Source organism: Gallinula chloropus (genome assembly GCF_964237585.1).
Source record: "Gallinula chloropus genome assembly, chromosome: 19".
Taxonomy (NCBI): Eukaryota; Metazoa; Chordata; class Aves; order Gruiformes; family Rallidae; genus Gallinula; species Gallinula chloropus.
In genome coordinates, this window is record NC_140104.1 from 233,073 (window position 1) to 260,280 (window position 27,208).

The following is a 27,208-nucleotide window of genomic DNA, read 5'->3' on the forward strand; positions in this document are numbered from 1 at the left end:
CCCCCCCCCATCTTTGCCTTTGTTGCTCCAGTGACCCTCTGCATTGTTTGCAAAGACCTCCCAGCAGCACCCAAAGGCGCCAGGGGTGCGCAGGGGCTTGGCCTAGCAGCTGTCCTCTCCCCTTGGCACTGTCAGGCTGCTGCTTCTTGGGGGCATCTTCAGCTTCTGTCACTGCTCAAGGTCAATGCCATTAATTGCCGTGAATTATTTTGGCATTAATGGAGATGTCTGATGCACTTCCACTGTAAATGAGCCTGCCAGGAGGAATGCACCAGCCAGTATTTCCTGGTGAAGGGAGAGGGGGAAATACACGGCTGCGGGGAGGGAGGGCAAAGGCACCTGGGATGGTACTGGGCTGGTGGAGGCAGGGAGACCCACCCTTGGGCTGGGGTGGCATGTGGTGCGTGCACGGGGAGGGGATGTATGAACCGTGCAGGAAAGGGCTGTGATGGTGACCTGGACCCCAAATGCTGGCACCCCTGACAGCACTGTGGGGCTGAGGGGAGGGAGCATGGCATGCCCAAGGTGTGAAGGTGGTGATGCTCCCCGAAAACCTCTCTGTCTCCTGTGGCTCCATACTGGCAGCGCCGAGCTGGGATGAGGGGAATCCCCACCCCCAGCCACACCGTGAGCATCTTGGGGTGAGCATCTGCGGGAGAGGGTCCCTGGGCGTGTGGTGTGGAGGGGACCAGGCAGCCTATGAGGGATTGGGGTGAGGCGGTGGTTGATCCCCCATCCTCAGAGGGGCCCGGGGGGTCCCCAGCCACCTGTAGTCATGCGCATGCTGCAGGGAACTGGGCGACAAGGTTGGTCTTCCCTGGGTGGCACTGGCAGAGGGGGCCGGCCACAGCAGCGATGGGGAAGGGACAACCCCCTCCCCTCCCCAGGGTGTGGAGAAGGGACAAACCCCATGTGTGCCTCTCCATCCAAGAGGTGACATCACGCGTGCTGCCCGGCGCTCCGCACCTCTCTGCTCATCCCCCGCCCTAGCGGGGGGTCCCCAAACCCCATTATTTATTATCACCCGCTTACACCGTAGCGGTGGCAGAGCACGGCAGGGAGCGCAGGGCCGGCCGTGAAGTACCACCCCCCCCCCCCCCCCCGCCTTTGCCGCACCCCGGGATGCTGGGGTGGGGTCCAGTTGCGAACTTGCTGGGGACGGGGGGGTCGAGAAACGGGGGGCGGGGGGGCTGCATCGCCTCGCCTGGCATCTAACCGCATCGCTTTGCACTGCACCGGCGGGGAGCGGGGCTCCGCTCGGCTTCCACCTCCTCGCTCGAAGAGGAGGGGGGAGGAGGAGGAGGAGGAGGAGGAGGAGGAAGGCGCCTCCCCCTGCCGCCCTCCCCTCGCTGGCACCCACTGGAGCCCGATGCGGCTCCGGCCGGGCGAGCGGCCACGGGAGCGCCCATCGGCGGGGCCCCCCCGGCAGTGGGCACGGCCCGGCCGGCCCCGGCTGCGGGCGGCGGGGGGGCGCGGAGGGGGCCAAGGGACAGAACCCCCCCCAAACTTGCCGCTTTCCCCAGGGCTGCTACATCCACTCTTTAATTTTATTTGCGAGCAGGAGGGGGTGCACCCCCGTTGTTAACCGGCGGGGGGGGCAAAGGAGGGTGGGGACGCCACCCCCCTCCTTTGCGTGCCCATGGCCGGGTCCCCCCGCTTCCAGCCCTCGCAGGGGGGCAGCGGGTAAGCCCAGCCCCCCTCCCTCCGGCTGCGGGGCGGCCGCTCCCCGGCTCCGCTCCCCCCAAACTTTGCCTTCGGATGCGGGGACTCCGCCGCCGAGCTGCTCCCGCCGCTGATTAATTGCATCTGCCTGGGATTAATTATTCACCCGCCTGCTTTGGGTTGTGGGTTTCTTTTACCGTTGATTTTTTTCCCTTTCCCCGGGGGGAGCGCTTTAATTCAGCTTTTTTGGCTTTGAAGAACAGTGCTTGGAGAGCTTATTTTTATTCCTGTGCGCGGGGGGGGCTGCGAGCCCTGCAGCAGCATCCTTCATCAGCACAGCTTTATTTTGATTTTATTTTTTTTTTTCCGGGAGGGGGTTACACGTGCTCTTCTCCACACCCTCCCCCCCACCCCCCCGGCTTCTGAGGAGGAAGAGGAAGAGGAGGGGGACCCGCCCCCGCCGACTGGGTGCTCCCCCGGTCGCCTTGCAGGCACTGGGGAGGGGGGGGGAGAAGGAAGGGGGGTTGTTGCGGCAGGTTTGGGGTGAGGGTTGGGGAGGGGTGGGGGGCCGCAGAATGGAGTGTTCCGCTCCGTAAGCTGGCGGGGGGGGGGGTTGGCTCGCAAAGCCGAACCCCCCCTAAGCTGAGCCGGGTCTCCCCCCCCTCCCCAAATTCCGCCGTTGGCTGCTGCTCCCGGCTCGCACGTGGTTGGATTTAGGGGATTTCTGCGGGTTTTTGGTGCTCGGTTTGGATTCCTTCTATTTGTTTATTTTTGTGGCCGGGGGTGCGCCCGGCTTGCTGGCTGCCCCCAGCCCCCCCTTTGCAATGGCCTCTCCGGAGAAGATGCACCCCGGGCCGGCCGCTCTGCTCTGCTGCCTCTGCTCCCTGCTGCTTCCCGGTAAGTGTTTCTGGCACCGGCTTGGGGCGGGGGGCAAGCGAGCGGGGGGGCAGCTATGGTATGTGTGTGTCTGCATCGGGGGGGGGGGGTTTGCACCCATCTCCCCCAGGGGCAGCCTCTCCTCACTGTGCCCGGCTGGGACATCATCCCCCCCGCAGCTGCCACCTCCTCTGGTCTTCTGTGACTGCCCCACTCCCCCCCCCCCCGCAAACGGGTACAGATTAGAGTTTATTCCCGGTTTAATAAAATGACAGCTTGTGCTTGCCAGCGCTTGCAGCAGGCTGTTTCCCCAGGCGGGGAGCAGGGTGGCAGGGGGGTAGATGGGGTGTGGGGGCTTCAGTTCCCCCCTCCTAGTCCCCCCGGCCCCTTGTTGTTTTAATGCAGAGCTGCTTTAGCAGGAGGATCAGGGGCTTTATCTGCTATTATCCACTTGCTTATCCCCCAGACCTGCACCCAGGCACTTTCCCAGCGTGTGCCGAGTTTCGGGGCGAGTGCTGCCGAGGTGGCATCATTTTGGGGGGTGGGGATGGGGGTGTCCAGCTCCTGACATCCCTCTGTTGGGTTTTGTTTTTCTGATTTCTCCTCTATGAATTTTGGGGCAAGGGTTTTAGGGCTGGCGTCTCCCCTGCCTGCGGCCTGGCCAAGGGGGGCCGGGTGGGGAGCCCCGCTGCCCTGAGTTGCATCCAAATCACTGCCTTGCCCTGGCCCAGCTGCAGGGATGTGTCTCTCTGCCCCGGTGACAGCGCTGGGGGCACCAGCACCTGCTGCTGGGGGCTCTCTCTTTTTTTGTGAGCGATGCTGAAGTGGGGTCACACACCCTGGGGGACCTGGGGCTGATTTCTGAGGGGTTTTTTTACAGATGATTTTGGTGTAAAACCAAGCCCCACAGATACCTCAGCCAGAGCTGCTTTCCCTGGCAGCCCTTTTGGATGAATGGAAAGCAGAGGGCTGCTTACAGGTTTGGGGGGAGCCACCCGGACCCCTCCTGCCAGCCTGGCTCTGGACACAGCGTGTCCTGAGGACTGTTTTGTTTCAAACAAAACCCCCTCAGGAGCTGGAGGGGTCTCCAGACCATGCCCAGGTCCATTTCACACAGGCAGCCTGTGGCCAAGATACTTTTAGGGCTCAGGCAAAGCTTCTTCAGGCATCTGCATCCCCCTGGGGTTCTCTGAGAAGTGTGGGGAGCTGCTCACCCACAGTGGTGAAATAGGGAGGTGGGGGGATGTTGGGAGCATTGTGTGGGGCTGGCAGGAGGTTCCCCCCCTGAAAAACTCTGACCCCAAGACAGGAGCAGAGGTGGTCCAAGCTGGCAAGCACCACAACTTTATGTAGCATCCTTTGGGGTGACAGATGCCGTCTCCTTGTACCTCCAGACTGGGGTGCTTCCCAGGCAAGGTTTGCTGGGCAGAGGTCTCCTCTTTGGGCCCACCAGGTCAGGGAGTTTGTGGGCAGGGGGTTGGCAGCCGTGGGGGGAAGCACAACCTCCTGCTCCTCAGTTTGTCTGGAGGAGATTCAGCCATCTGGGTCGGTGCTTCCCCATGGCTGATGCACTCTCCAAGGCGGCTGCTGGCTTTCCTGGCAGGTGATGGGAAATATCCCTGTGGAAGGAATCCATCGGGAATCGCCGCTGGTGCTGGATGCAGTCCCCACTCCCCATCCCTTCCTGAGCATTTCTAAGCCTCCCCTATTGCTGCCAGGACACCAACCGCCCAGTGTCAGGCCTCAGGTTTATCTTAGGGCAGGATCTGGCCCCTGGGTGGCCCCCTCCTTGTTGGGGGGTCCCGTGGCAGCAATGCCAGCATGGGGATGGTGATGGTGGCCTATGCCAGCTGCAGGACTGGGGCTGGCCGTGCTGCCGTGGGAGGATGCCTGTGCAGGGAGAGAAGCCTCTGCCAGGAGTTTTTAGGCTCATTTCAGGATGCGCAGCTGCCTTCTCTGCTGCTTTGGCCTTTCCTGGACAAATAAAGGTCTCGGAGGGAGCCAGAAAGAGAGGCTGAGAGCTCCTGATACTCCCAGTCCTCCTTACAAACTGCTCGGGCTGGCTGCAGGGGTCAGCCGGCAGCAAAGCAGCACCCAAATCTCCTGCCTGGGGGGTTAGTCTCTTCTCTTCTTATTTCGTTTTTATTGAAGAACAACCCTCAGCACCAGTCTCATTCCCGGTGCGCTCTCCTGCCCCGGGAGCTGCTTGGCTGCTGCCAGCCTTGGGATCAAGGGCTCCCAGGAAGGGATTTTTGGCACTGCCAAAAATGGGGTGGCCCCAGGGTCTGTGGGAGGGACGGCCTGACCCCTGGGCTGTGGTGCAGTGCGGGTGCAGGTGGCGCGGGCTCGGGAGGCTGCAAGGGACCTGTTGGGATGAGGCACGAGGGGGATTTACCCACCGGCTTGCGGCACGCTGCGTGCTGTCTGTCTGTGGGGCTGAGCCTGGACTCCTGTGCCTTCTCTGAGCAGCTTGCCTCGGTTCTGGAGGCGATGCTCACCAGAGGCTGCAGTCAGGGGCTGCTGCGTTTATTCACCTGTCCCCACATGCAAGGCAGGCTTGGGGTCCTGTGCTGGATCCTAAAGTCGTGGTGCTTCCATCGCACTGCTGGTGGGGATGGGGCTGTGCTGCTCCCCCTGTATCTCCCCACGGTTATTCCCAGCACGGGTGAGTCCCAGGCGTGGTGCTGGGGGTGCTGCATGATGCTGTGGCCTGTGGCTATATCCTTGATGGGGGCTCCATCCAGAACACCCTAAACCTAGTGAGGGGGGGACATGTCCGTGTCCGTCCCTCCCCCCTCCCCCCCAGTTTCAGCTCAGAGCGTCTCCCAGCCTGGGAAATTTCAGGCCAGCAGGTGGAGATGTGCAATAACTCGCTGCCGAGCCCAACGCACACCCGGCGGTTGCTCATTTAATGGCTGAACCGGGAACGCACGCCCGGTGTCTGCTCATTTAACGCCGAACCAGCAACGTGCACCCGGCGTTTGCTCCTTGGACAGCCCCCATCCCGCTCGTGCCGATGGGGCTGGAGCGGCTGAGCATCCTGAGCTCCAGCCGGGGGCAGAGGACGGGCAATAGGATCTCTCATGGCCCTGGCAGGCAGGTGGGAGGACAGGCTAAACCTGGCACAGGTTTTATCTTCAGAGCTGTAGGAAAGGGAATTATGCTGGACACCCTGGAACTGAAAGCCAAGAGCCTTGGGGCTCTGGGGTGCCCTTGTGTGATCCCAGGGCCCACTCCACCTCGAACTCCAATATCTGAAATCCCAGCAGGATGCTTGTGCTGGGACACAGGGGTGTAAAGTTGGACATCCCACTGGGAAATTGCCTTTTCTTCTAGCTCTTGTCATCTTCGTGTTGTGGAGGAAAGAGAAAAGGATGAGGGATGCTGCTGTGATGGAAATCTGAGTCATGGTTTTGGTGAGCATCAGTCGCAGGGTTTGCCCCTGGGCATTTTGAGATGTGTTAGGTACCTCAATACCCTTGGCCAGAACCATCCTCTTCTGTGTGCATGTGTCTGTGGATGGTGCTGCACCCTGGGCTCAGCCCAGCGGCATCACTGAGGGAAACTGAGGCAGGGCATCATGTGGCAGCAAGACCCTTGCTGTCATTGACTGTTTTTTTAGAAACCTGGATATATATTATATATATATTTTAAGTGCTACTATTTAATTCACCCCACCGTGACTGGCTGTTGAGGACCTTCCTCACCCAAATTCTCTGCATCCTAAAAAGAGAAGAAAAGGAAAACCCAACCCAGCCAGGTCCCTGTAGAGCATCCTGGATGTGGCATCAGCACATCCCAGTTTCACCCCCTCCTGTAACCCCCCAGGCTCTAACAGGGAGATGAGCAGCAGGACATGGCCTCAACCTGGGAGATCCAGAGGAGATGATGGGTGAGGGAAGGGGTGCTTGTGTGGTATAACCTGGTTGTTGTGGGTTTTTTGTTGTTGTTCCTGTGATGGCCTGGCTGAAACAGCCTGCAGTGGGTGTGTGGAGGGATCGGGAGCTGCCAGGGTGCTCCCCACCCGCGCGGCGCTTGTCGCCGCTGTCGTACGCGCGTCCCATCCATCTGCAAAAGGTCATTCTCACTAATCTAATCAGAGACTTTTGTTATTAAATACACGACTCTGTTCCCTCCCCGGGGGGCTGCTTGTTACCAAAGTGGCTGCTCCTGGGTTGGGACACCCTGTGATGGGGCTGGGGAACGCAGCAGTGCCTTGCCAGGGGTCCCTCCTGGGGGGTTCATGAGTGGCACCAGGAAGAGAAATGGTGCAAAGCGAGGTGGGTCCTGGTGCTCCTTGCAGAGGGGAGAGGAGGCTGGAGCTCACCATTTCCCTGAAAACTGGAGGGAAACAGGGTCTTCCAGCCACGCTTGATGGTGGCCCCGTGATCCCCACCCTATCAGCTGGGCTGGGACATTTATGGGCTGTCAGTTCTCCCCCAGATGCCCCTGCTTTGGGATGCAGATGCCCCTGCTTTGGGAGGCAGAGGCTGTTCCTGGAGACGTGGCTCTCCTGGGGATCGGTTCTTCCCTTTATCTTCAGCTGTTGCCCGACCTGTTGCTGCTCCCCGCTGGGCTCGCATCCCTGGCTGCGGCTGGGTGCTGAGCCCCTCGCTCGCTGCTCTTGCCTCCCAGGAGGATACTGTAATCAAGGCAATTGGCAATCTTCTGATGAGGCCGTTGTCTCCTGCCGGCGAGCATTTTCCCATCGCTTGGACAATATTTGCCGTGCTTGATTTCTCGATAGCTCTGCTGAAAGCCCAAGTGGATGCTGCTGGTGTGGGTTTGCCCCTGCTTGCAGGCACCGCCACCTCCGGGGCCCTGCAAGAGTTAATAGGGCAGGTTTTGCTGGGATTAAATGGGCCAGGCTGGGCTCTGTCCCAGACTGATAAAAATTGAGAATTCATTCTTTCCTATTTATTTATTTATTAATTTATTAAGGAAAAGCTGTGTTTTCCCTCTTGAAGATAAATAAGGCAGAAAATGCAATACCTGCTGCTGCCAGCTCGGTGCGGCTGCTGGATGCGCTTCTCTCTGGGTACCAGCTACACTGGGAAAGGAGAGGGATGTGTTTGAGCTGTACGTGTTTGGTGCTGAGACTGCTTCTCTGGGTGGCAAGGTGCTGAGCTGCTGAAGACCCCAGCCCAGTGCCTGTCCTTTACCCTGCTTTTGGGGCCACTGAGTGGGCTCTGGGGCTGATCCTGGACCCCAGGGCCAGGTATGGACTGGGTTTATCTGAGGCTCCTTGGATGCCTTTGGAACTGAATCCCACTCTGGCTCTGAACGCAGCCTGACACACGTCACCGGGGGAGAAATTAATCGGCGTCTAATCAGTCTGAAACGTGTCACTCAGCACAGCCCGAGCTGGGGGTGGCTGTGGTGGGGGGGCACACGCAGCCCAGTTGGTGTTCAAATTTGGAGGGATCTAGGAGGATGTTCCTGTTCCCGGCCACGGCAGGAGAAGGGGACAGGGGGGATCTGTGCAGAACACACGGCTCTTGGGGGGGCCATTGCATCACCTCCGCCCCAACACTGGGGGCTTCTTCCTTGAGAGCTGCTGTCCCTTCTTCCCCAGGGGCCGACAGCCACCCTGCTGGGCTCTTCCCCACTCCCTGTCTCCCAAATTCTGGCTGCCCAGGGGAGGTTATTTGGGGAAGCCATTTGTGCTCACCTGCTGCTACAGGCAGCCAGGGTGGCTGCTTCCAGGACCTGGCACAGGGAGAACCTGTCAAGGTGGGGGACACCCAGCTGGGCACCCAGCCCAATGTGTGCTGGGGGCAGAGGGGCTGCCAGCTTTACCTGGGGCTGCTCCATCCCCCTGCCTTTTGGAGCCCCTGGCCATCCCTGTGGACATTCACGGTCGGGTACTTCCTCATCCTTTTATTTTTACCCCTCTTTTAATTAATTTCTTCATTTTTCTTCCTGCTCTGTAAAGGCTGCCTCTTCCCTGTCCCCTGCCCTGTCCCCTGCTGTGATTTGTGGATATTGCTCTAAAGTAGCTGCTGCATAAAAGCCTGGCTGGCTCTGGGAATTTATGGCAGGCTGCGCCTGTGCACGGCACATCCCATTTAGGCTGTATTTATTTATTCCTTTAGGTTCCTTTCTGTGCCCCCCCCCTGCACCCCCACCCCCCTCCTTTAATAATTTCCTGTGGGAAATGCAGAGCTCAGCACCGCAGCCCGGTGTGGCGCTGGGATGGCTCCCTGTTCTGTGGTGCTCCTGAAACACAGGCTGTGTGCTGGCCCGGGGCCGAGTCCCACCAGCATTGCTTGTTTTATTGCTTCCCATGAAGCTGGGCTGGGCCTTCTGGAGGGGGAGAAATCTCAAGGGCCTAAAAGAAAGGAGAATATCGCTGTGCCCAGCCAGCGTAAGCACAACCCTGTATTAGACACTAGAGAATCCACACAGTGCTAGTGCTGGTGCACATGGGAGGGCTTGACTCACTTTTCCTGGCCACCACCCACTCAGTTCATATCCAGGGCTGGCTTTGGGAAGCCAGGACCAGTTTAACCTCCTGAGCTGAGCATCGTGGTCCTTGTGGTACCACAGGGCTTCCCAGCCCCATTGCTCTGCTGCTGCTGTGGCCATGGGCAGGGTTGGGGGCTGGGAGCATCCCCTGTCCCTCCCTTCCCCACAGCCACAGCTGGGGCGTCTTACCATCAGGCGCCTGGGGAAGGTAATTTTACATTTGTAACAATTATTCACTTAATTGAGTTCCAATTAGCTGGGACTGGAGATTGAGGCTCTCTGTGCGTTGGAGGGAAGGGAGAGCTTGTTGTCTTTTATGTCACCGAAAACAATTTTCAAGGCTCTGGCTGCTGGGAAGCGTCTCAGAGGTTTCCACCAGGGGCCTGCTTCTGTTTTCTAATTTTGGCTTCTGGTTTATTACTGGGTAATTTTTTTTCCCCTCTCTGGCCAGGAGAAAAGCGTTGGGTGGAGGGGGCTCTTGTTGAGGCTGGCTGAGTTTTGGGCAGAGGTGTGGAGGGTGCCTTTCCCCCTTTTCGGTGGTTTTCAGTGTGTTTCGAGGCGCTGACCCCACTTGGGTGGGAGTATAACGTGGTGGGCATCCATGCTATGGGGTGGGGAGGGAAAGGGATGGGTGCAATGCCCGTTCCCAGGAGAGGTGGGGAGATGGTGTGTGAGCCTCGCCCTCCCTGGGAGCCAGGACCATCTCTAACTGAAGCATCCAGCTGTTGTGACATCCAGCTGTGGGACCTCCAGGTGTGGGACATCCCCGGTATTTGGAACCCTTGCTATCTGTCTGTGCTTCTGCTTTGTGCTTGGCCCTGATGGCTGTGGAAACATAACGTGGAGCACCAGGGTTTGGAACTCTGAAGCCTCTGCCAGGGATCCTGTGGGATGCTCAGAGGAGTGGGGTGGCTTTATGCTGGCTTGAAATGAAGTGCAGGTTGGGACATCCCCACTGGGTGGGAGATCTTCCCTGGGGGCTGCGGGGTTTTGCTGTGATCCCCTGGCTCTCTGTGTTTTGGGTGGACCCGTGACCCTGTTGCCTTATCTGGACACTGACGCACGGGGGAAAACTGAGGCAGTGTCTTGCCCTTGCCTCCCTGATTTGGTCTGGCTATGGGGTGGGATCTGGGGCAGAGCATCACCAGCAGTCTCAGCATCACTGGTGGTCCCAGCAGTACATCGGGGGGGACGTTGCTGTGCAGCAGGGAGAAACATCCGCTGCTTGTGTTGGCAGAGAGCTGAAGACAATAGTGGTGCATTGGGCTGCTGCAGTTTACAGGATCCCAGGACCCATGTTTGGGGTCTTAGACCACTGTTGAATCCCCGAGGTCTTTCCATCCTGAGGTCAGGCTGAATCCTAGTGCCAGTAACCACTGGGAGCCCTCCAAAGGGGTCCCAAATTGGGCTTGAAGCCAGCATGAAGCCCTTTGCTATGCACAGCTCCCTGTCATGCTCCACCACCTCTCCCTGCAGCCCTTCCCTTGTATTTAGTAAGGGTTCTGTCCTCATGTCAGCTCAAGTCATTGCTTCATGGATGACTTTCTCATCCTGCTCTGAGGCAGGACCACCACAGGCACTGCGATGGGCTGGCACGGGCTACAGCCCTGGCATGTGGTGGTGGCCTGATAGAAGACCAGGCAGCTGGGGCTGCTGTCTCCTTTCACTGGTACTTTGGCATCTCCCTCGGAGCTGTATTTGGGCTGTTGATGCACCAAGCCCCCAGTGATGCCAGTTTAACATCACGAGAAGTTTTAAGGCTCCTCGCGTGACTGCAGACCTCCCCCCTTCTCCAGTGCTTTTTCTATATGGTCTTCCCCTGCTAAGTGGGGATATATGTGCTGGGAGCCCTCTGCTGCATCCCATGGGATAAGCCAGGATAAAGATCCCCCCTGGAAGGAATGTGGCTAAAGTGATCCCTATAGCAGACGGCTGGCGCTAAGCTGCAGCTCAGTGCTGACTATTGGTGCTGGGTAAGGGGATGATGAGGAGGAGGCAGCAGCTCTTTGGCCTCGGGATGGCAGGTGGGAGCAGGGATGGGGCTGGAGACACTTGCAGGAGGGGCCGGATAGATGGGCCAAGTCGCGCTCCCCCCTGTGCCCTGTTTGCTGGGGATTTGGGGCAAGAAGGGAAGGTGAACAAGCCAGTATCTCCTGCAAGCCATAGCTTCATCCAATCTGTCTCTCAGCCTCTTTTTTCCCATGTGTCCATCAGTCTGTCTGGCCCCAGCAACCCCAAGCAGAGAGGATGGAGCAGGAGGGTGGCTGGTGGTGACCAAAACGCTGTGGTGGGGCCCTCACCAAGGTGGGGATGGGCAGGGATTTCTCATGCTGTTTTCTGCACCAGAGGGACCCCTTTGCCTGGGGGGAATCTTGATTTTAAGGCAGAGCTGGAAGGTGATGCTGCTGTCCCTGTGTGCCCTCGTAGTGGGGGCGGGGGGGGGGGAGGGGGGCAGCTCAGCCCATCTGGCTGTGTGGCTGTGGCCAGCGTGGGGCACATCTGGCCAGGCAGATGTGGGGGTTCAGCAAGGGGATCTTTGGCAGTTGTGAGTTTCCATTTCTTTCTTCCCCTTGTTTCCCTGACATGGATTGCAGGTCAGCTTGGCTCTCCACAGGCTGCTGTGGGTGGGATGCAGGGGACACAGGGGACTCCTGTCCCATCCCGCTGTGGGGCTGGGTCGGCTCCTCAGCCCATGGGGCACCCAGGCAGCCCCCAGGGCAGTTGGAGCCCAGCCAGACACAAAGATCTGCTGGTTTTGCTCGCAGTGCTGAGCTGTGAGGGCGGAAGGACCATATGGTCCCCTCTGCACTGGCCTAATAAACCCAGGAATGCAGGTCAGGTGCTGCAAATCCCATTGACCACAGCAGGCTACAGAACAGAGCCAGTGACCAGGGCTTAACCCTTCTGTCCCCTCAAACTCAGCCAGATGTGAGGGCACAGGAGCTGCTGTCCCTCCTGAGGGCTGATAGAAACCAGGGCAGGGGCTGGTGGTGTGGGGACTGGAGTCTCCTGAGCTGCTTTCCTTGTCTGTCCCTGTTTCCATCCATCCTTTCTCCTTCCATCCATCTTCCTTCCATCTCCTGAGCTGTTGCACTGTCCTTGTTTCGTTCTTCCTTCCTTCTTTCTCCCAAGCCACTGTGCTGCACTTCCTTCCATCCGATGCCTCTCTTCCCCTTCCTAGTCTCTTGCTGTCCAGCCACTTCTGGTCCATCTTTGCATCCTCCATTCCCCCTGCTGGTTCATCTATCCTTATCCACCCTTTCTTCTTTGCTGCCTGGCCAGCAGCCATGTACCCATAGAGCCATGCATCTCCTTTCCTGCTCTTCCTTCCCTCCCCACCCTCCGCTCTCCACAGCGCAGTGGCTTGGGCTGGGCTGTGACCCACCCTCCTGGCACCCGCCCTGGGCTGGACGTGGCTGGGATAGAGCCTCCCTGGCAGGATTAGTTTATGGCCAAGGAATGGAGGCGCCGGTCCCGTCCCCCTCCCGGCGACAGATTATAGCATCATTTAAATGCATTTTGTCTGTGGAAGGAAATAGCTTCTCTGGGTGCCAGCAATCCTCCTGCTCTGCACTAATCGTGACCGTCACATTAATCTCCATCCCGGCTCGTTCCTGCTCCCTTCTCCCATCCGGCGTGGCTGGGGAGCGGGTCTGAGCGTGGGCTTGGAGCTGTGGCCCCCTTGGGTGTCCCCAGCACAGCAGGTGCCTTATCTGAGTGGCACAGGGACCCTGGCATGCATCTGAGAGCCCTGCTCAGGGGGGGAGAGGAGAGGGGCTGTCTTCTCCCCCCAGCACACAACCCGTATTTGCCATCAGACAGACCCCTGTGGTGAGGAGGAAGGAGCTGGCTGCTGGGGGCTTGGGGTCTCTGCCACAAGCTCTGGGGCTAAAAACCTGGCTGCTTTTGCCCTCCCAGTGCGGTGGCTCCAGTGGGTGGCCAGTGCCCTCCCAGTGCAGGCTGGGCGCTCACTGGGGCAGCACAGAGGGTCTCTCATTCCCCTGCCACAGGGATGGGGGAAACACCAGGCATTGTGCATCATCCTGAGGGGAGGTTTCACTCGGGGCTTTGCTGGGTGTTGAATCAGGTGTTATTTGGGTGGGTTTCCTTTGTTAAATGACCTGATCCTTACACAAACCTGAGATTAAGGGATAAAAACTGGTGCTGTGCCAGTGAGTCCAAGTTAAATGTAGCTTCTTTCCTTGCAGCCTGCCGGTACCTCACTTGGACGGTCAGGCTGGTGTCACTGAGTGTGGTGCATCCTTCCACAGCTCTGCTTTCCCACAAGTCATTTCATGCCTTGGGGAAAAAAAATAATTAAAAAATATCCCTTTTCTGATGACTGGGGATGGCAGGAGCAGCAGTGGCCACGTTAACTGGGATGCAGGGAGAGTGCAGACCATCACGCTTTGTGTTGGGAAGCAGCTTCCACGAGCTGGAGGAGCACAAACACCCCTTGCTGGTGGCTGTTGCTGAGTGAGGCACCTGTGGGTGCTTTCTGAGTGTCTCTTGTCTCCCTGTGAGGTGGGAAAACAGAGTGGGTGAGTAGGATGGGTCCGGCACCTGATGGTGAGCAGGGTTAGTTTGGGAAGCACTGGAGCTGTACCCGTGGCAGTGCCAGTGTGGTGGCCTCACCGGCAATGCCAGCAGCATGTCCCTGGTGTCTGCCCAGCTTGGGGAATTTGCTACCTGGCTCTTGGATAAATTTCATCCCAAGGCAGCGTAGCTGTGGGTGCTGCCTGTCCCATACCAAGTCCTAATCCCTTTATGAGCTCTCTAAGCAGCTTAACTCCCCTGTACCCTGCAGCAGAGAGTTCCCCATGTGGGCTTTGGGATCCTGCTTCCCCTTCAGCCCCAGGGGACCTGCCCAAGGCCATGATCCCAGCTGGAAAAAGCCCTAAGGTCCCAGCATGTTCTGAAGCCCCCGCTGGGGAGGAGATGGAGACGCTGCCAGGAGCTGAGCTGTCACATCCTCACCTTTCCCTGCCGCTTGATGTGGGTAATTTGGGCTCTCCTGCTTGGGAGCCGCTTGGGAGCGGCTGTAATCAGCGCTGGGAACGGGGGTGCAGGGGGCTGGCAGAGAGTCGAGGAAGGGGGGGACAGGGACTCAGATCTCCTGGGAGTCGCTGGCAGCTGCTGGCGTATGCAAAGACCTTGAGATGTCTTCCAGGCTCCTGCAGCTGACGGCGCAGCGCGTGCCATCGGCCCGGCTCCATGCCCCCTGCCTTTCCACACCGACTGCCTTTCCCAGCATCTGCAGCAGCGAAAAGATTTCCAGGGGTTCTTCTGCTGGGGCAGCTGGTTCCCCCTGAGGGGCTCGTGCAGCTCCGGCCCCCGGGACGCGTGTCCGGGAGGCTCTGCACGCTGCCTGTGCAGGGCTGCCCGCTCTGCTCTGTACAGCATTTATTATTACTATTTGTTTTTAAAGGCAAAACAGTCAAAATGAAGCAAAAAAGGGATTTCCTGAGGGCTGTGAGACCTGGTCACCCTGGGGTTTGCACAAGGTGGCACCACTGTAACCTGCATCACTATTCCAAGGGGCCATGTCTGTGCCTGGAAAAATTGAGGCTGGGCCAGTTTTAATGCACAGGGACAGTGCTACATGGGTGACACCCCTGGGTGGGTGATGGGTGACGGACAGGTGGCGACACCACCCTTACAGGCAGCCCATGGGGATGTAGTGGGTCGGGGGTGGAGAAGTCAATTAGTCACCATCTCCTTGAGATCTGGGAGCTAAAGGCAGGGGGAGAGCCTTGATCATAGGTACGTGGTGGGATCTGCCAGCCAAAAATTAGCCTGGACCTGCCTAATTTTTGGTAATGAGTCTCTGGAGAAGCTCAGCATCCTTTTCTCTGCATGTTTGGAAGCAGAGATGCAGCAGCCCTATTTCCATGAGTGTGCCTGTGCTGTTTCAGCCTGTGCCTTGGTGTGGGTGCCAGGGTGGGTGACCAGCACTTTGGGCTCCCTAGGGAGGGACAGTAACAAGGTTGGATGTGGCTCCAATGCATCCAGCCTTGGGCAACTCCTGAGTATCCCTCCTCACCTTATGTCCTGTCCCATGCTGAGGGCAGGTTTGGTGAGGCTGGAACCACCCACCAGGATGCACAGTGATACCTGCTGTCCCTGGGGAGGTCTTTCACAAGTGGTATTTGCAGGAGAGAAACCCAGCCTGCCTCTTGCTGCCCTTGCGAAGGGTCCAGAGGCCGAAGCACAACTCTTGTCCTTCCTGGACCGCTCCCACCTCGGTCTGCTTTCCCAGCTCTGGGGCTTGGGATGTGCTCTGGGGGAAGATGCCCCGCACTAACAAGTGCTCTCTATTCCCCTTTGCAGCCCACACCAAGGGGCCAGCCCCCAGCCCTGAGCCTGCCGAGCCCCCGGGTGCCATCACGCTGCCTGTGAGCTACCGCCTGTCGAACACCCGCTTGGCCTTCTTCCTCAAGGAGGTGGGAGCCAGCCCGGCGGGCAACGGCAGCGCCCCGCTGCAACGTGCCGAGCCCTTCGTTGTCTTCCAGACCAAGGAGCTGCCTGTCCTGAACGTCACCCTGGGGCCCTTCAGCACGGGACTGGTGCTGCCCAAGGAGCAGCTGCAGCCCTCCAGCACCCTCGAGGTCCCCGACCGCCTCACCGTCAACTGGAAGGTGCGCGCCTTCATCATCCAGCCCCGGCTGGTGGCTAACCAGCCCGTGGTCCAAGTGCTCTTCTACGTAGCTGGCCGGGATTGGGATGACTTCGATGTCACGGACCGGCTGCCCTGCGTGCGGCTCCACGCTTTTCGCGATGCCCGTGAGATCAAGAGCTCATGTCGCCTGCGGGGCAGCCTGGCCACATGCCTCGTGCAGGCAGAGCTGCCCCACGCCTGGTTCGGGCCCCCGGCTGTGCCCCTGGGCAGGCGGAAGAGCCCTGAGAGCCTGGAGGTGTCGGGCGAGAGCCAGCAAGCCGAGCTGTACTACACCCTGCACGCCCCTGACGGGGCCGGCCAGTGCCTTGGGGAGACGGCCCCCCGCCGTGGGGCTGGGGGGGCCAGGACCGAGGGTCCCACTCAGCACCCGCTGCTGCGCATCGGCAGCGTCAGCCTCCTGCAGCCCATCCCCGGGCAGCCCATGCAGGAACATCGGTTGGATGGCAATGTCTTCATCCGCCTGCCTGACAAACCCCTCAAGCCAGGTGAGGTGCTGAGCATCCTCCTCTACCTGATGTCCAACTCTACGGTGGAGCACTTCACACTCAGGTACGGTCCATGGGCTGCCCCCATGCTGGGATCAGCGGCCTTTTGAGGGTGGGGGGGTTGTATTGCTTGGTTGAGCCCTGGGACAGGCTGCCCAGGGGGTGTGGAGTCTCCTTCTCTGGAGAGATTCCAGCCCCGTCTGGACGCCGCCCTGTGTGCCCTGTCCCAGGGACCCTGCTGTGGCAGGGGGCAGGACCCCATGGGCTCTGGGGGTCCCTTCCAACCCCGACAGCTCTGTGAGTCAGCTGTGACAGCACAGGAAGGATAGGGAGGGCATATTGCATTTATGGGACCTTCAAGGGCTGGACTGGGTCTGGCAGGACTTTAGGAAGATGAGAGGCCAGAGGAGCAGCCAGCGTGTGGTTTTGCAGCATTTTGGAGCTTTGTAGTGGGAACATCTTGGAGGGAAGGGCAGGGCTATCCATCCAAGTTGTCCCCATCTCTGCATTGCCACTGTGGACTGCTGCCTTCACCCTCCCAGTGCTCCCAGTTGTACTGGGATTTGGGCCTTGCTGGCAGATGTGTGTTGTTCACAGCCACTCTGGGGACAAGTTGTGGTATGGTCATGGGGGCTACTGGGGAGCAAAGGGGGCTCCCCGCTTTTCCCCCAGACCCAGGGTGGGATGGGGATGGAGTGGTGGGCAGGAGGTGCTGAGCATTTCGGCACTGAGAGCTGTGTTGGGGGATCCCCCTTGCTGCATGTTCCTAAGGATGGGGGAGCAAGCTGTGGCCGCATCCCTCTGAAGGACAGTGACAAGTGTCTCTCTGGCCACTGGACCAGAGGCCAGCCCCTGGCACAGGCACCATGGCACTTGAGGCTCTCATGTCCTTCCCCTGGGGCTGTCCAGCCCCACAGAGGTGTCGCTGTCCTGGAGAGGCAGCACTGGGGCTGGGGGACAAAACCCCTGCTAGAGGGGTGATGTGGGGGGACAGAGCCCTGTGAGAAAGAGGGACTGGGGCATACTCAGCCCTGTGTCTGTGGCTGCCAGCCTGGGTTGTGTTTCTGACAGGCTGGAGGGATTTGGGGCAAATAAATACCCCTGCATCCATGGCGGGGTGTCTTGGGGGGGGTGCAAGGGCGTCCGGGGTAAGGGCCTGGCCCTGATTGTTGCTCTCTGCAGGGTGAAGGCCAAGAAAGGTGTCAACCTGCTCAGCACCAAGTCGAGGAGTGGGCAGTGGCTGGTGAGCTCGGAGCTCCTGACGGGTGGCAAGCACTCCACGGCCACCGTTGACGTGGCCAAGGTGGATAGCACTGGACCCAGGTAAGGGACCCCCCCTTTTGCCCCATCCCCCAGCACCAGGAGGAGTAGGGAAATTGCTGGGGTTTGGCCCAAAGTGGGTCTCCCTTTGTCCCTACCCAGGTTGTCTGGTTGGCGGCAGTGCTGCGTGAGTGCTGGCAGGGGAAACTGAGGCACGGTAATGCACAGCCCAGACTCCGGGACTTGAAGGCACCAAAGGGGGCTGAGCAATTTTGGTGTCAAACACTCAGTCCAGCTGAGGCTGGGGCAGGTCCTGGACTGAGGCAGGAAGGGACGGAATTTTCTGGGTGGATTTAACCTTGGCTGATGCAGCTGCTGAAGGGCAGGCGAGGGTGAGGTTTGTGGCTCGAGGTGGGCAGGCAGGCGGCTGCCCGGTGGCTGTGTGAGGGGCTGTGTTCAGGTGACTAAGATGGGCTCAAGCAATGTGCTCTGCGTGATTTTGCAGCTGCATCCCTGGATCTGAGCTGGGATTGCCTGGCCATGTCAGCTGCCGTTGGGCACCTGTAGTGAGTGCTGGGGCTGTAAAGCTGTGGGGTATCTCCCAGTTTGGGGTGGAAATGTTTCAGATTCAGGAGTTTTGTTATGAGTGGCAGCAGCTCTTTGATGAATATCCTGGCATCTCCTCTGGGAAGGAAGGGAAGCAATCCCCAGGCAAGGTCCTGTCTGGTCCCCAAGGTGATGGATGAGTGTCAGGTGGGGAGCACCAACCGAGGCAGCACCTGAGATGGGCAGAGCCAGTTCTGTCCTGCTTGACACAAAGACGATGCCCGTTCCTGGGGCGCTGGAAGAGCCTCCAGTCAGTTGAGGGGAGGCTGGGGAATAAAAATGAGAATGATCTGAAGGGGCAAGGACACACAAAGCCAAATTGAAAGCCCAGAGGGTGCTCAGCCTGGAGATGAGGAGATGTGGGACTGTCCTGTGAGCACGCTGGAGGCTGCAGGGGCAAGGGCAGCCTTGTGCTGTGCATCCATCCATGTGGGCAGGACACGGTGAGCGAGGTCTGGGGATGGGCAGGGATGGGCAGGCTCAAAATCACTAACAGACAAGACTTTGAAGTGTTGGAACACAGTTGTCCCCTGGCTCTGGCACCTCAGTCACTGTGTCTTTGGGGACAGGGAGGCAAATATCTCCCAGAGCTGGGTTAAGGTGAGTTGATGCACTTGAGCTGTTCCTGTGCTCGGTGTTGGAAATCTCCCTGTATCTCTGCCCTCCACCCCGAAACTGAGTGAAATGGGGTGAGCTCAGGGAGAAAGGAGATCCTCAGCTCAGAGCATTTTGAACAGGAGCTCAAAACCTGTCTGCAGAAACCCCCCCAAAGGGGGTGGATGTTCCTGCACCCCCACCATTCCTTTACCCCCACACCATTGCTTCCAGATGCGAAACACAACCGCAGCATCCCAGCCCACAGCACTGGGCTGACACTGGGGTGTCCCCAGGGCCACCACCCCCAACCCATCCTCTTGCACGGTCACCCCAGCACCCCGGCATGCAGCTGCCAGACCTGCCAGCAGACAGATCCTCTCCTCTTCCCCTTCCCTTCTCCTCATCTGCTGCTGCGGCTTCAAATCAGCCTGGAAAGGTTAGAGACGGAGGATGAATTTAGAGTGATTACAATCACCTCTTAGACAAACAACTCCATCAAATATTAACGGAATGGAAAGTATGAATGACTCAAAGCCGTGTTGCCCTCCAGGCTGTGCAGCCAGAGGAGTTGGCTTTGCCTGGGCTCTGAGGGCTCTTGGAGGAGCTGGGGCTGGTAAATCCAGCTGTACTGCCGGGAAGATGGAGCTGAGGACAGCATCTGCAGCCACTGGAAGTCCCCTGGGACCATAGCCACCTGCATGCCCTGTGATAATATATCACCTGCAGCCTTGGAAGAACACCTGCTTCAGCTGCCAAGGTTTTTCTCCACTGGGGAGAGGCAGTGAAATACATTTCTCTCTCCCACGGGGGAGATTCCCATGGGAATCTGCAGGTTCCCATTGGAGCAACCCCTGGCAGGCAGGGGAACAGGACTGCTGTGTTTGGGAGCAAGCATAGTAGTGGCACCCACAGCACAGTTTGACCGACAGGCACGGGTACCCCAGGAAGGGATGCTGAGCATCACTAGAGGGGATCACTGATCCCGGGGTGCCCAACTCACCGCGTCCCCCTCCTGTCCCCTTGCCTAGGGATGGGGACTCCTCCTCTGAGATCATGCAGCTGGATTTCGAGATGGAGAACTTCACCAGCCAGTCGGTGACGCGCCGCATCATGTGGCACATCGACTACCGGGGCCGCAACCCCCCGCCCGACCTGGAGAAGGTGGTGACAGAGCTGACGGTCATCCAGAGGGATATCCGGGCCATTGTGCCCCTGGCCATGGTGAGCAGGTTCCCTGCCTTCTGCTTAGCTTACCTGGTTTGATGTTGGGGATGGGTTGGGTCCCCCGAGGGACCTCTCACCAACCCATCCACCCCACAGCACCTATAGTCCATAATTCCACTCACAGGCCCTCTCTGCCCCGGGGCTGGAGAAGGAGAGAGGCCAGCCAGAATCTGTCCCTGGGGGCACTGGCTGCACTCTAACACGATGGTCCCCTTTGTGCCCCATGCCCAGGACACGGAAATCATCAACACAGCCATCCTGACGGGGCGGACGGTGGCCATCCCTGTGAAAGTCATCGCCATCGAGCTGAGTGGTGTCATCGTGGATGTCTCAGCTATGGTTGAGTGCAAGTCCAACAATGAAGACATCATCAAGGTGGGTGGAGGGAGGGGCCTCTTGTGGCCCTAGTGAGGGGTTGAGCTTCCCCCAGGGGTGCTGGTCCCAATCGCGGTGCAGGCTGGGGCTGGTGGCTGAGCTGATGTGCTGCAGAAGCCTACCCCATCCTGAGCATCATCCCCCTCAGTAGCTTCAGTCCACATGTGCCTCTCCCTGAGATCTGTTAGGAGAAGGATGAGGCACTCTGTCACTGTCCTCGGAGAGGCTGTAGGATGTTCCAGCACTGCACAGGCTGGCACCAGGCAGCAGAAATAACTACGGGTTATCATGGTACTTAGTGCTGATAAGGTGAAATACTGTCACCTCACGGTGTAAGCTGCACATTTCCATCAGCAGCTTCCCTTGTGCCTCTGGGTGACATTTATCTCCTGTTCAGATCAGATGCTGGGCAGACCTCAGGCTGTGGGCTGACCCCAGCTAAGGGGTGGGGGACAAACTGAGCAGCTGGGACGATGGAGGGAAGAGGTGGACTGAGGGAGAGGAGCAAGATGGGACAGGGATCAGTGCAGGACTGATCCCTGTAAGGTGAATGCAACGGGGTTACTGTTGCAGCAGCAGCAGTTGCCCATGCATCCACCCCAGCCACTGAGGCAGCAACTGGTCCTCAAATTTAGCCGTGATTTTTCTATCACCAGACCCCTTCATCCATAGACGGTTTTCTATTGCTGTATGCACCCACCTATCACAGCATCACACAAGTCAGGAGTTGGAGGGGACCTCAAAAGCTCATCTAGTCCAACCCCCTGCCAGAGCAGGATCACCCAGGCTAAATCACACAGGAAATCCATCTGCCCCTATTATTCTATCACCATTTCCATCCATCCATCTACTCCTAGATATCATTACCTTCTCCCAAACACCTCCCACCCCTGCACACACCTTGCCAGCCTATGCTCTCCTTGTGCCCTCTGCATCGGGCAGATGGGGGGAGCCATGCTGGGGGTTGGGGCTCTCCCATGCCCCCCAGCTACTGGCTGCTCTCCCAGCCAAGCCAGGGATGATGGGTGAAACTCCAGCCCTGCTGGCCTGTGCCCTGTCCCCCTTGAGACTTGCAGTCCCCGGGGGTCTGTGGGTGGGTGACAGCCAGCATCACAAACTGTTTACCCAAGTTCCTGACTAAAACTCCTCTATCTGTGGGATTTACAGCACCAGGTCTAATTTATGGAGACTGGTCCTCCGCAGCGTGATAAAACACTGGAGCAATAATACACTTCAGGATGGACTCCAAGACACTTAAACTGTTTAATGTGCTGCCTTTCTACTCATAAATCTATTTACACGCTGTCCCCAGACCTGGGGGAAGCAGACACATGCACACAAGCTGGGATGAATAATGCATGGAGCAGCCCTCCGGCCCCGGTTCACCTCCCGCTCGCATCCCGGTCGCTGCTCGAGCCCCGTGCAATTTCTTGCAGAGTTATTTTGTGTTTGTGCTGGAGCTTCGTTTCTGAGGGAGCTCTCAGTTACCTGCTGAGATTGGGGAGTATGATGATGGTGTCAGGGCTATAAACCCGTTACATAAATCAAAGCTCACATAGTGGGATGCGCTGTCTGTTACTGTAAATAATTTAAGGTGAGGGAGGGCTGGGGAGCTGCTGCTCCCCGTGCTGCCTGGGGCTGGGTGGTGGTTGATCTCATGTGGAACACGGAGGGGAGAAAACCCGGCTGGGAAGGTGCTAGTGCCAGGTGGGAGAGCATGGGTGTGAGTCGACCCCTTCATCCCCTTCTGTGGTGACACAGGGTGGCTGCCAGTGCTCAGCCCAGAGAGGAGGACCTCATCGCTCAAGGTAGCAGACTCGTAATCCACTTCCCTGCCTGCAGTGTGGCCTCAGGGGCTGCATGCGTGTTGAGGGATGTGTGGGGAGGGGAAGGGCCACCTCTGCCATCAGTCATTTGTGAAATGCTCAGTGTCACCTGCTGTGTGAGCCTTTCTCAGGAGCCCACCATCCACGTCTGCTGGATGACCTGGCAGGGGCGAGTCAGCTCCGTGGGGCTGAGGACCCTGGTCACCCACCACTGGGACCCCTGCCTGGCCAACATGGGGTCCCACCATCTGTGGCGGCTTTTCCCTGTCCTTGGGGTCTGGAAAAGATGTGTTCTCTTGATCCCGTGCTTGAGGCTGCGCAGAGAGGGGAGTTCCTGGCCGAGAAGCAGAGCTGGTGGTGCCCTGGCTTGGAGCCCAGGCAGACCTCAGCCTCTGCTGCCCAGTGCCTCGCTGCAGATCCGGGAATTGTCTCTGAACAAGCATGCACTTCATTTAAAAGCTAATCTGCAGTCACTCCATCATCAGGACAGGCCTGATGTGCTGGGAGTTTTTGTTGTTATAGTTCCCCCCCGCTCCCAGTTGCAAAGCAAGTGGCCCCCAGAAGAAGACGCTGGGGGGATTTATTAGCTAAGGTAATGCAAGCAGCAGCCCATCATGTTTATTGTGATGAATGGCACAATATCCAGAGCAATCCATTGCTGGAGGATTTGCCCAGGAGCTCATCTTTATTCAGACACCGCCCCACCAGAGATGAGATTGTCTTTTCAGATGTGCTGAGCTGGTGTCTCTGATACAAAGATGAAGAACAAACCCTCCTGCAGCACTTCTCTCATGTGCCTGAGCAGCAGGGACTTCCCAATGAGCCCAGGGCCCGGGCACTGCCTCTTCCACTGGTCCCATTGACCACGGGCACCTTGCCGTGGGTTCCTGCAGCCAAACCATGGAGCTCTGGTAGAAGTCAAGCCCTGCTTGTGGGCTTGGAAATACAAAGTACCTGCAGCTGAATGATCACAGGTGCCCAAAGATATGGCGGGGAGATGCTCTCAGCGTGGCTGTCAGCTGCTGGACTCAGCCCCTTGTCACCCATCAGAGAATCCACAGGGGATAGCAGCTGGGAAGCTGTTCTGTGCTGTTGAGACACTTGGTACAACCCAGAGAGCGACAGTGCTGCCTGCTGAGTAAACAGGTTTTATCTTTCCCCAGCAGCAAATAGCTCTGATGCAATTCCTGATGGTGTGGTGGAGGAAGGGAGGGGGGACATGGTGGGGAAGGGGGTCATGGATGGGCTGCAGGGCCACTGCAGAGAGGAGGTTGGAGCCTCCCTTTGCTGGGAAGGAGAAGGTGCTGTTGACTCTGATGGCCTAAGCTGAAGCAGAGGTGATGCTGCGGTGGCATCCTCTTAGCTCCTTAATTGCCTCAGATTGGTTGGTAATAAGTGGCCCCTGCAGAATGTATTTGTTCTATAGCAAATTTAACTATGGGCATTTGCATAAACTGGAATTAAAAAAGAGAACAGGAGAAATGAACCTCAGGTTTCAGATGGACTCTGGGAAGCTCTTCCTGGGGTTAGCAGGAGGGATGGGGACAAGGCACTGGTGGGTACAGGCACAGAGGCACAAAGCTGGTTCCTGCTCACTGCCGGTGCCTCTGGGCAAGGGTGGAGGAGATTTTTGGGAAAAACGTTGAGGATGAGCGATTTACAACCTCTGTGAAGTACCTGTGGTGATGCCAGCTGGGGTGCAGTAACTGGGTGTGCTTCAGTGAGGGGACCAAGGAAGCTGAAGCACCAAAGGAAGGTGCCTGTGAGGGCTGACAGTGGAGCTAGACCAGGGAAAGGCATGTCACAGTCGTGTGTGGGTCCACACCTCTGAGGAGGCACTTCAGGGGCGGGGGGGGGGATCAGGGGGCATCCCCATTCCTGGGCTGCCTTTAACCTGGTACGTGCTGGGTGATACTCTGCTCCTCTGCCATGTCTCATCCTCCAGATGAGATCCTGCCAGGATCTCCGGTGTTTCTGTGAGGACATTGCAACCCCCCATTCTCCTTCCCCCCAGGTCTCCAGCAGCTGTGACTACGTCTTTGTCAGCGGGAAGGAGTCGCAGGGCTCCATGAGCGCCCGGGTCACCTTCACCTACGAGCACCTCTCTGCCCCGCTGGAGATGACGGTGTGGGTGCCCAAGCTGCCGCTGCACATCGAGCTCTCAGACACCCGACTGAGCCAAGTGAAGGGCTGGAGGGTGCCCATCCTGCCGGACAGGAGGTGGGTGCTGTGCAGCTGCTGTGCTTGGGGTCTGTCCAGTCTGGAGACGGCAAGGTAAAGGTGGTGGTAGTGGTCTAATTGCCTTGTTCGGTTGCTTGAGGGGGTTTTGAAGATGATGGAGCCAGAGTCATCTGAGGGCTCCTTGTAAAAAGGTGAGAGATCACGAACATGGGTTGCACGTTTGTATGGAAGGAGGAGATTTTCACAATGAGGTTGGGTGGTGAAACGCTGGAGCTGGTGGGGAACATCCATCCTTGGCAATGGTTAAAACTTCCATGGGTGAGGCCAAGAGCCACTAAGCTCCAAAGTTAGCACTGCTTTGAGGTTTAGAGACCTCCAGGTGTCCATCCCAACCTGAGTTACCTTGCCCTCTCGGTTAAGGGGCAACAATGCTGGTGACCCTGTTACCACGTGCTGCTCAGAGACCTCAGGGGCAACAGGAATCTTTTGGCCAGGAGCCACCATATTTTTGGTGACCTTGCATTTCTCCCTGCCTGGTCACCCCTCTCTCTGTGGGTGTTGAAGAGCCGTGGCAGCAGAGAGCTTGGTAGCACTGTCCACCCACTGCCCCATCCCACAGGTTGGTGCGGGACAGCGAGCATGAGGAGGATGAAGAGGAGCGGAAGCAGAGCCGGGGCTGTGCCCTGCAGTACCAGCACGCCACCTTGCAGGTCTTCACCCAGTTCCACACCACGGCAGCGGAGGGCACAGGGCAGGTGGTCACCATGCTGGGGCCCGACTGGCTGGTGGAAGTCACCGACCTGGTCAGCGACTTCATGCATGTGGATGACCCACGGGTGGCCCACATGGTGGACAGCTTCACGCTGGCTGGGAGGGAGCCTGGGACAACACTCTTCAAGGTATCCCCCGGTCACCTTTCCCCATCTCTGCCAGCTTGGCTGGGGGTGGCAGGTGGTGACGGGCGCCCTTGTTCCCCGCAGGTTGTGTCCCCGCTTATGGAGGTGGTGCTGGGGGAGACGCTGGTGACGGTGGCAGAGGAGAAGGTCAGCATCACGGACCTGAAGGCCCAGGTGGTCTCCAGCCTCTCGCTGTCCCTCCACCCCAGCCCTGGCAATAGCCACACCATCATTGCCCGGACGTCCGTGCAGCAGACCCTCAGCTTTTTCAAGCAGGTGAGGCCGGGGGGATGCGTTTGGGCTTGAGAGAGCTCAGTGAGGGACTTGAGGTGGGGTGAGGGCCCTGTCTGCAAACACCATCTCCCACATCCTGCCCACAGTCATTCCAGGCACCCACAGCAGCTGCTGTCTTCCAGAAACCCTGGTGACCCCCAAAGCACTCCAGAAACCTTTATGCACACCCATGAACCAGCCATGCCTAGCCTGGGGACAGGAGACAGCCATGGGGACAAAGGGGTCTGGAAGAAGCCTATGCAGTTCCCATCCCAACTCTGGGAACCACATGTGGCACCTCAGGCTGGGGTTTGGGGTGAGCCTGGGCAAGCATGGGGAGCATGGAGGGAAGGACAGGCAAAAGGGTAAAGCTAGCTGGTGGGTGGAAGGAGCAAGATGGAAGGGTAATGGGTGGATGGAGAGAAGGATGCAAAGGAGGAGGGATGAGTGGATGGATGCAGGTGGGACTGGCATCGTGCTGGGCAACCGGTGCCTGTGTTGGTCCCACAGGAAGCGCTCCTGAGCCTGTGGATTTCCTACAGCGATGGCACCACGGCCCCACTCTCCCTCTACGACCCCAAGGACTACAACCTGGTGGTGAGCAGCCTGGATGAGAAGGTGGTCTCAGTGACCCAGGACCGGGCTTTCCCTTTGGTGGTGGCAGAGAGTGAAGGTGCAGGGGAGCTGCTGCGGGCCGAGCTGGTCATCTGCGAGAGCTGCCAGAAGACCAAGCGCAAGAGCGTGCTCTTCACAGCCCTGGCCAGCGTGCGGGTCCATTTTGGGTCTGAGGAGGACCCCACCTATGACTATGATCACGTGCCCAGCAAGCCGGGGCTGGCGGAGACGGGGCCGAGCACCACCCTGCGGGCAGAGGTGGAGAGGAAAGCGGAGCCGAGTGAGGACAGTAGGATGTCCAGTGCATCTCACCCCACCGAGGACTTCCCCACCATCCCCACTGGCTTCATCCAGGTGACCAGGGGGCTGACGGACCTGGAGATAGGCATGTACGCCCTCCTGGGTGTCTTCTGCCTGGCCATCTTGGTCTTTCTCATCAACTGCATTGTCTTTGTGCTGAAGTACCGGCACAAACGCATCCCACCTGAAGGCCAGACCAACATGGACCATTCCCACCATTGGGTCTTCTTGGGCAATGGGCAACCTTTGCGGGCTCACAATGACCTTTCCCCCCAGCCTGAGAGCCCTGGGAACCCCCTGGAAAATGTCCAGACCTGCTGCCATGGGGACCACCACAGCAGCGGGAGCTCGCAGACGAGCGTGCAGAGCCAGGTCCATGGCCGTGGGGATGGTTCCTCAGGGGGTTCCACCCGGGACCAGAGCGAGGACCCCCTCAACTCACCCACCTCCAAACGGAAGCGGGTGAAGTTCACCACCTTTGCCACACTGCCCTCTGACGAGCTGGCCTACAACTCCATCCCCATCGCTGATGAGGAGGACTTGGAGTGGGTCTGCCAGGACATGGGGCTGCAAGACCCCGAAGAACTTCACAACTACATCCGCAGAATCAAGGAGATCGCTTAGCGCAGGGCAGAGGGGATGGGGCGGTAGGGAGGGAGGGGGCTGCCACGTCACGCTGCGCCACGCCATACCATGCCACACCACGCCGGCTGCTTCCCTGGGGCTGGAGACCCAAATCTGGCACTCTCTTGTGTGATCCCTCTTTGCACATCTCACGTCCTCCTCACCCCTTGGAAGGCACCCTTTCATTTCCTTGCCCTTTCCCAGCTGGCTTTCCCAGGAAGGCAGCCGCGCACGTGCAGCCCCCACCCCACTGGCCCATGG

The 27,208-nt window shown here is 58.7% G+C and overlaps 1 protein-coding gene across 1 annotated transcript; it reads left to right on the plus strand.

Moving 5' to 3' along the window:
- Positions 1-2,486: 2,486 nt before the first annotated feature.
- On the plus strand, positions 2,487-26,947 carry TMEM132E (transmembrane protein 132E; the record flags this gene model as incomplete). Its single annotated transcript, XM_084273264.1, has 9 exons — positions 2,487-2,559; positions 15,337-16,234; positions 17,353-17,493; positions 19,662-19,854; positions 20,089-20,232; positions 24,073-24,278; positions 24,859-25,138; positions 25,220-25,411; positions 25,919-26,947. 9 exons carry the CDS (start codon positions 2,487-2,489, stop codon positions 26,945-26,947), a joined length of 3,156 nt encoding a protein of 1,051 aa, XP_084129390.1.
- Between the last annotated feature and the right edge of the window lie 261 nt (positions 26,948-27,208).